This window comes from Vidua chalybeata, chromosome Z (assembly GCF_026979565.1).
Source record: "Vidua chalybeata isolate OUT-0048 chromosome Z, bVidCha1 merged haplotype, whole genome shotgun sequence".
Taxonomy (NCBI): Eukaryota; Metazoa; Chordata; class Aves; order Passeriformes; family Viduidae; genus Vidua; species Vidua chalybeata.
Genome location: NC_071570.1, coordinates 23632824 through 23642381, shown reverse-complemented (window position 1 = coordinate 23642381; position 9558 = coordinate 23632824). Strand labels below are relative to the sequence as shown.

The 9558-nt window shown below is 42.2% G+C and overlaps 1 protein-coding gene across 1 annotated transcript; it reads left to right on the top strand.

Moving 5' to 3' along the window:
• The first annotated feature begins 430 nt into the window (after window positions 1-430).
• Window positions 431-5488, top strand: KCNV2 (potassium voltage-gated channel modifier subfamily V member 2). Its single transcript, XM_053931868.1, has 2 exons — window positions 431-1870; window positions 5213-5488. Exons 1-2 carry the CDS (start codon window positions 431-433, stop codon window positions 5486-5488), a joined length of 1716 nt encoding a protein of 571 aa, XP_053787843.1.
• The last annotated feature ends 4070 nt before the right edge of the window (window positions 5489-9558 follow it).

Sequence of the window (9558 nt, the reverse complement as noted above, 5' to 3'; positions counted from 1 at the left end):
AATCTATATGTATTTGAAATAGGAAAATGTGTGGGTTTTATTAGCAATAAAACTTTAGGGGATTTTCCCCCCTACTGATTTTTCATAGATTTATGGATCCATAATCATTCACGTCACAGCTTAAGGGAAACGAGGCTTGAACAGGATAATAGCCCTTAAATCCCCTCCTCTAAGCACTCAGATCTTTGCTGTCAGCAAGATTAAAACGGTCAACAGCAGTCTTCATGTGTCTATATCCCATACAGAGCTTTCACAACAACTGGAGTGGTGGCTGGCAGGGAGAAATATGCAGAACCACTGCTGTGCATAATACTTCTGAGATAAAGAGAGAAGGAAACCAGGTTGCCAGCTTTTGCAGTGTTGAAAAGGACTGGTGTTAATTACTTGATCGGGTGAATGCAAAGAGGGGAGAAGAGTAAGGAATAATATTATGTTGCAGTTTAACAGTCAGCAAGAGTTTCTTTTCCTAAAACATAAAGGCAGAGAGATGGAAGCACCAAACATCCTCCTGCAGTCCAGCAAGGGGAAGGAAAAGGAAGTCGTTCATGTAGACAAGCAGAGTGCCTCCTCTGCTACCACTCCCTTGAGCGCCCAGCCCCTGCTGCAATCAGGACCTGAGCGGAATTACAACTATTATGTGGATGATGAAGATGAGGAAGATGAAGAGAAAGAACAAGGGAAATGGTCAGATGAAGATACATTTAAGGGAGAAAGCAAGGCCTCATCATTTATTCCTTGTTCCCCTGCTCTTTCCTCTAGATCCCTGGCCACATCATCTGCTCCATCCATGCTGAACATCAATGTTGGTGGCCAAAGTTACCGCCTCACCTACCAGGCAGTGGCCATCTACCCCAAGACCCGCCTGGGCCGCTTGGCTACCTCCACTGACCGTCGTTGCCAGCTGGGCCTGTGCGATGACTACGCAGCCCACGTAGATGAGTATTTCTTTGACCGCGACCCAGCTGTCTTCCAGCTGGTGTACAATTTCTACGCCTCGGGGGTGCTGCGGGTGAGGGACGAGCTGTGCCCCCGTAGCTTCCTGGAGGAACTGAGCTACTGGGGCGTGCGTCTCAAATACACACCTCGCTGCTGCCGCATCTGCTTCGAGGAGCGCCGGGACGAGCTGAGTGAGCAGCTGAAAGTCCAGCGGGAGCTGCGCTCCCAGGCAGAGGCTGAGGAGAATGAGCAGCTCTTCCACCATATGCGCTACTACGGTCCTCAGCGCTGGCGCCTCTGGAACCTCATGGAGAAGCCCTTCTCCTCTGTCACCGCCAAAGTGATGGCAGTGGCCTCCAGCTTCTTCGTGCTCATCTCCGTGGTGGCCCTCGCACTCAACACAGTAGAGGAGATGCAGCAGGTAGATTGGAAGAGTGGGGATAGCCGGCCTGTCTTGGAGCATGTGGAGACCTTGTGCATTGCATTCTTCACATTGGAGTACCTGCTGCGCTTGGTCTCTACCCCAGACCTGCGCCGCTTTGCCAGCAGTGCCCTCAATGCAGTAGACCTCATTGCCATCCTGCCCCTCTATCTGCAGCTGCTGCTTGAATGCTTTACTGACGATGACCAGCCCCGGGGTCGGGGCTCCCAGCACGAGCATGATATTGAGAAGGTGGGACGGGTGAGCAAGGTAGGACAAGTGCTTCGCATCATGCGCCTCATGCGCATCTTCCGCATCCTCAAGCTGGCCCGCCACTCCACAGGGCTGCGTGCCTTTGGCTTTACCTTGCGCCAGTGCTACCAGCAGGTGGGCTGCCTTTTGCTCTTCATTGCCATGGGCATCTTTGCCTTCTCTGCCATGGTCTACACGGTGGAGCATGATGTCTCCAGTACCAACTTCACCAGCATTCCCCATGCTTGGTGGTGGGCTGCCGTAAGTAAACACATCTTACCTCGCTGGGTAGCCAGAGACCCTCCCTTCCTTCCCCTTCCCCTCTCCTCCCAGCTGGAGTTGCTGACAGTCTTGAAAACAACAGGCTCAGATCAGTGAACATCTGCTCTCAATTCAGAGCTTACAGGACATATGCATGCACACACACACACACGCACACATGCACTCATTTACCTCTCTGTAAGCTTAAATCAAGGCTTAATCAGGCTGGCAGTCTTGAAATTCCCGTATCTCCATTTGCAGACAGTATTTCCACTTTTAAAGAAAAGGTGGGCAAAGACACAGGAAAAAAATGTTTCCCAATTTAGTGTCAGTGTTGCTAATACAATAGGGGGAAAATGCAAGCATTTGACTATCTAGTTACAGGATTTTTGTTCTTATTCTATGTGTAGGTCTTCTGCGACCCATAAAACTGCAAGGTGATGAGACACAGTTTATTAACTACAGTCAGATCACTCACACTTTAAAAGTGAAAGCTGTCCCAGAACTGGCTGTTAAAAATCCATTAGGACCACCAGTTGTTTTACAAAAGAGATTGTGTTCTGCTGTGCTGCAGAAGATGTGTGAATTTATAGCACCCTAGATTAAATCAAAGGGTAGCTAGACATTGTTGATGCTGAGGGAAGGCACAGGACACACATCTTGGCCATCCATAACCCTAAGGCTCACCCTAGACTATTGTCACATACATTTTGTTTTGCAGCAGCTGATGCTGGCCTGCATAGTCTATTTTTGTGGGGGGGCCCAGGAGCACTTCTGATCCCTGGGCATGGCTATGGGTCTAGCTCTATCCCAGTCATTTCCCTGGAGAAAGAAGCTCATGCAAATAGACTGGATAGGAGTTAGAACATCTCCTGCTGGTTGGTCAGCACAGATACTGAATGCCCCAAGATGCATATGAGGCCCACAAGACAGTAATCCCAACCCATTCAAGGTCACTTCTCCTGGCCAGCCATCCTGGACCCCAAGGTCTGCACTTCTGGTTCTGCCATGGACAATGAGATGTGGTGGTTTACCACATATTTGCAGTGATTCAGCACATGGCAGAAAAAAAGCCTTACAGACAAGCATAGACACACACATTTATATGTGCGTATGCGTATGTGTAACTGTGCTGAATACAGGCTTTAAGCTGGGCCCTGGAAGGATGGAAAATCAGTGAAAAAAAGAAAGAGTCCTGTGATGTGACCTTCATAGATAATCTGTAGGTGATATATAAAGGCTATGAAAACACTGGTGATTCATACGTTGCTAAAATATTTTGTCTTCTGAACATGCAGCTTATATGCAAAATCTATGGGGCTCATTTTTGCAAACTGGTGATACCATAGTAGTTTAGATATTCCTAATAAACTTATATGGCTAGGTGAAAAAGGCCTATTTAACTGAGCAAATGACTTCAAAACAGGAGCTGTATCACGCACATTGCAATTCCAAAGCATAAAACACTTTCTGAAGTTATTCGTTCTTTAGGACTGTAAATTAAAATATCTAGATCATTCCAATTTTATAAAAATCCAACAGGATTCACCAACTCACACATGCAGGAGAAGAAGCATCCCTCCTGAACTGTTACAGGCAATGAATAGGACTATGCCAGTGGTACAGAACCTTATCACAGGATAATGTTTTTGTCCTGGCTGGTAGAGATAAACATCTTGCCTTCATCTCAGTATTTATTTTTGGAGATATTTATCCTGTATTATCATTCAAATCCAGTGACTTAGTTTCCATTAAACCAAATCACTAATCCTTTTTATTCCACAGGAAACACCAGGTGCATCCTAAAAATGTGCTCACCCAGTGCTGTCACATGTACTCTAATGTTTTCTCCATTTAAAATATCATTCTATTTACCATTTTAGTGCATGGCAAACTCTACACAGTGACCTTCTGAAGACTTATTTTAGTATTAAAGCCACAAGGGCATTACAATGAAAGTCCTACTGTCTGTGGCTTATTTTTGTCAGAATTTTAGGTTACTGTTTAGCAGATATACACAGTGTGTTGAGACACTGTGAAAAAAATAAAATAAAATTCAATGGCTGAAAAAGATCCCTTGCACAGACTAGAAAGTGACAGCAACATGCAAGTTTTACCTGCCAGGAAAAAAAAAGTACATTATATTTACTCAGTGTAAAAAATATAAAGCATCAAAATGTGTGCAGTGAAACTAAATAAATTAGGAGTTATCTTAGATTGACTGTTTGAGAGTACATTTTTCAAATGTAGCATCTCCATAATCAAACATCCATTAATTTTTGATCTGAATTTTACAATGGAAGTATTTCAGTACTTGGTGTAGCACTGGACCCATAAAACAGTTCCCTCATATATCCATAGGCTAGAAAGAGAAAATTATATTGGCTGAGAAGAAAAAAGTAAAGGAATGTACACAGTGAACTGGCAAAGTGTTCAGAATCATGCAAAATAAATACACTAAACATCATCACTCTTAAAAAAAGCCCCAAAACAAATCCAACAACCAAAGCTGAAACATTTTAAACAACCCCTAAATCCTTCTTCAAAAGGAATTCAGCAAAAATTACCCCCCTGTGTACTTATTTAACACTATAACTATACATGTTGCAACCATACACTGCAAGCAAAACCTTCCAGGCTACAGTTCCTTGTGGGTATGCAATCATTAAAGGGGATTTTATATAGAAACTTTGAAGTTTTGGGTAATTTCTTCCTATAATGTGAATAGGAAAATTTATTTCATAATTAATTGAAGGTTTTTGTGTGTTTTTCACTAGTTCCTAAAATAACTATGAAAAACAAAGGTAAAACTCAAAATACAACCCACAGAATAAGTCCCAAATACTGGGTTTTATCAGCACAGTGGATTTAGAAACAGGACATCTGTTCCAAGTGACATGATGAGGGAGCAGGTTTGCAGCTATCAGTGGATTTGCATGGTCAGGGAGCCACATCTATCCTCCCTGTACAGCCAAGCAAACTCACCTTCTGGACAGCCTGGTGTGGAAACTGTCTGGAAATTCCCTCTGCAGGGCAAAAATCTAAAAATCCTCCTGAATGGTGTCAAACCATTGTCTTTCTTTACTTCATGAGAGGGTCTGGTTTTTTTTAAATTAGGGATACACACACACCCGCACACATATGCACACAAAAAAAAACAAAAAAAAAAAAAACAAAACAAAACAAAAACCAACCAACCAACCAAACAAACAAAAACCAGACTATTTTAGACTTACAGTGCAAATTTAAAAAGAGCTAACTGTAACATTGGCCCTGATCAGTGAACATACCTGTCTATGTATTTCTTCTCAGCTAATAAACTGCGTGTTGGTTTGCCTGTAGGTCAGCATCTCTACAGTGGGATATGGAGATATGTGTCCAGAAACTCACCTTGGACGCCTGTTTGCTTTCCTCTGCATTGCTTTTGGAATAATCCTGAATGGCATGCCCATCTCCATCCTCTACAATAAATTCTCAGACTATTACAGCAAGCTGAAGGCCTATGAGTACACAGCTCTCAAGAAAGAAAGAGGAAAGGTCGACTTCACACGGAGAGCCATGAAGAAAATATCTGAATGCTGCGGAGAAGGTGCAACACACCCTTTGTCACAGCAATGATAGCTTGTACTTTGGATACTGGGAGGCCACCGAGAAGCTGGAGGAGAAAGAGGAAAAACAAATCAGCCGAAAGATAAATGAAAAGGGCCAAAAGTAACATAAATAGATGGTGAAATCTGTTTTGAAGGGGGCTGTTTTCAAAACTAAAAAGACTCTGGTAGCCTGTGAACAGCACTTGAGTGCTCATCAACTGTCTGAAATGAACTCCTTCAGATTAAACACTCTGAATAAGTCTCACATGAAGATCTAACCCCCTGCTACTGAATAGATTAACAACAAATACCCACCAGAATTGTACAAACAGAAAACAAATTGTTGTCATTAAGGGTCAGCCACCTTACCTCTGTCAAGGCAGTGTCAAAATTTAAACTAACAGAATACCCAATATACTGCCTGCATCACTTAAATTGGTTTTGCATCAGCTTTCAATTAGAGGAAAATGGCCTAGAGCACTTACCTAAATATTAGCAGCAGCTATACTCCCTAAATATCAACCTCTGTTTCCATTGCCAGATAGCTCTGCTTTATTGTTCTAATTTTATTTTTCAAATGCAAATGAGCCCTCCTATTTTCATGCCTGGTCAAGCAATGCAGTGCTTTTAGCATTTCCCACTGCCCCACCTCTGTAATCATCTTTCAGTATGACAAGAACTAGTGAAGAATTCTGGAGTCTGAGTTGATAAATCTCATTGATCAAATGTGAAAATATTTCCAAACCCAATCCTTTTTAGGTATAGGACTAAGTGATAATTTACTTTGCAGAATTTAATGTACCTACTTATTTGATTGTTAGAATAATAGATCTGTCAAGGAACATAAGTATTAAAGCAGTAGTTAAAAATAATCAAAGGAAATATGTAGTGCATAGCAACTTTTAAAGACTATTCATACAAAGGATCTTATTGGCACTTCACTGCACTTCAATTTTAAATATGATTTAAAATCAAGATAACATGTCTGGTACATACAGCCATTAGGGATACAATCCTGACACCTTAGCCCACCCCCAGAAGTACCTTATTTCCTAAGATTACTGTGTCTTCTTGCACAGCTGGATGGGATTTCTTATGTGTCTAGACTCATCCCAAAACTTAAATAACAAATAAAACCAACAATAATTAAATGGAATTGCAGTTTTATGTATTACTTCAGAGACTATCAGGAATATTTTTTTTTACATAAGAGCAGTCATACCAATTTAGAAACAGTAATCTGAATAACAGATCTGAAAAAAAAAATTATTTTATTGATAATCAGATGCAAAGACCTGAAAGAAAAAAAGTGTAATGAAAAGGATCAACAGTAACAGTGCACTGATATGAACCATGGCTGTTAGTCAGCAGTACTCCTGCTGCAAAGCATCTTGATGACAGAGATGCATTTCAAAACTCTTGAACTCTCACGTTTTGTCTGTGCTGCCCTGATGAATGCAAATGGCTGCATTAAAATCTCAGGGCCACATGGGACACAATGGTGTGAAGCTCACTCTGGGACAGCTGAGGGTGAAAATGTTCATTAATTTTGACAAATCCATGTGAGCTGTGTCAAGCATGGGGACATTTCTCCTTTCAGTGGCAGGAAGGTAATTAGTAACCAACTTGCTCTTCTCATTCTCTACCTCCAGACGAAGATATCAGAAGCCCATCTGTCATTTTGTTCTTTAGGAATGACAGCCAGAACACTGTGTACTGATCAGCTCTGTTAAAAGCTAAACCATGTCTTTAAGGCACAGCTGAGCCCTGGGAGTTTAATGTGATAGATGTTTGCTGTTCTGGACTGCACACAATGCAGCAGGCACAATCCTGGCACTCACTGAGAAGAATAGCTGCTTTGCTTTGGCCCTAGGGAATTTGCATAGCCCTTCTGCACAGCAACAATGGGACAAGAATCTTCCAGGAAACACAGAAAACCTCTTACTGCAGTTCAGTGAGGTGACAAGTTACAAGCATGCAAAAACACGACTATGCTTTATTTTCAAAATGCAAATTGATTTAGACCCATTAAAAGGATTTAAAATCTGGCAATTACTGAGTTTTCCAAAATATAGGACACTGTAAATAAATTCCTTTGCTGAAGGAATTCATACTTGCATGACCATGCAGATGGGATGCAGATGCTCAGCCTTGCATGGCAGGCCCAGCAGCTTCTTGCCACCTACAGAAATCCAGAGCCTGAGGACTAACTCTGCTGAGACTGCACTTTGCCACAGCCTCAGACCTGACAAAGATCACTAGTCTCATTTTCCATCCCATTTGCCTCACCTGCAGAACCTATTCAACTAGACGTTTTTGAAGACATGTAATGAAATATATTTTCCACACCAAACTCAAGCAGAAGAAAAAGGAGTCTTGTCTCTTAATCAAGAGTCAGAATTGAATGTCCTTGGCAAATGCTTTATTTGTTCAATAAGATTTCAATGCACAAATCAGTACTGCTCTATCTCTTCAAATGCAGCTTGAAGAGGGTCTCTTGCACCCCTCTAGCTGAATCTGTTCCACTTTGCACCAGGTAAATAATAGCCCACAAGGTGACAGTAAAAGGAAGACCATACAGCTTGGTATTTCCAGCACTTAGCTGGGTGGAAAGGAGTGTGTCACAGGCCCTGCATAAATAAAGAGCTATGAAAGTACCCTGACCAAGCAGCAAAGTCTTCCCAAACACCCAACCTCCTCTGGCCCAAGCAATCTTTAGTTGAGGGCTTTAGTTTGGAAGGAATCTAGAGTCTCCACACAATACAGACACATGAAGGCAAAACTTACTTAGAGTACCTCATAGCCTAACGGCTATGGGCCAAAAACACTGCTAGACACAGAGGAGAGTGATTTCAATCCTTTCAGAAGCACAAGACATTGTGCCCAGTACCACCAGGTCCCATTTGGGCACCCTGAGCACCAAGGCCATCACACTTTGGGCAGCTCAGCTTACCTAGCAGCTGCTCCAGTCTCTTTTTTCTCAATGCACTTTGTCCCCTCATACATCATCCAGCCCACCATCTCACAGATGGCAGCCTTGGTACCACTTGACTACTTTGTGCACTGACTCAGCACACAAATGTGACTTTTCAGGGGAGTGGGGATAGATTCTCATTTGGCTTATGATCAAGCTCAGTGCTGAGAGTTCTCACCAGTAGTAGAGTTGGCACAAAGTACATATTGGAAGTGTGCAGTCCAGAGGACACACTTCTGGCAGTGAAACAGTAAGCATAAGGCTACCCGAAGTTGCTGCATTTTGTTTTGCAATACCTGTCACCTCTGGTCTGCTGCACTGAGGAGGTAAATTGGAGCTTAGTAGAACAAAGCACTTTGCAGAAAATTAGAAATTAGTGCTTGGTAGGTCGTTTCCCTAAAGATTTGTCATTTTCTTCTCTGGATTATTTTATGCAGTTCTCTGCCTTTGGCTTAACTATTCTTATTTTAGGAGTGACAAGCATTAGTCTGTGCATTTCAATAGGAAAGATTATGCCTATATTTGAGGTATCATTATAAAGTCAGACAGTGCCTGGAGTTCAGGGCTCTGTCAGCACCACCACTTATTACACTACCCGTGTAGACAGGAACTAGCAAGATCCTTCCACAAATTCTCTCCTGCTCCTACCATACAAAGGGGACCTCCAGCCAGCTCAGAGGAAGAAACAAGTTCATATTCCCACAGAACAGACTTTCAAGAACCTGCAGAAGGCTGTGCAAACCTGTATCAGCTCGTTTTTGAAAGATGATGAAGCAGTTTTGCTTTTTTTTTTTTTCTTTTTGATACAAGGTTTCCCACAGAAGATTCAGTCAATTTACTGTGCCACATCCACAAAGACTTTCAGTGGTATCACTGTCTCTAAATTACTCAAACAAAACAGTCAACTGGTAGACATGATGACATCCAAAAACAACACAGAAGAGTCATGATTGTCTTGGTTACTTGCATTCCATAGGGCTTTGGCAATCAGAAGGTTTTGAAATAACACATCAAGGGAAAACATGCTTAAGCACAACAAGATGGGCAATACTACTAAAGATAAAGTAGACAGTCTTCTTTTATGAGATGCTAATTTGTCATTATTAAGGTTTTGGGGAAACAGG

What these genes read in the sequence shown, in the direction of transcription:
- KCNV2 (XM_053931868.1), top strand. Translation starts at nt 431, where the DNA reads ATGTTGCAGTTTAACAGTCAGCAAGAGTTTCTTTTCCTAAAACATAAA. An exon ending in ATGCTTGGTGGTGGGCTGCC is followed by an intron (nt 1,871 to 5,212) that starts GTAAGTAAACAC and finishes GTTTGCCTGTAG; the next exon opens with GTCAGCATCTCTACAGTGGG.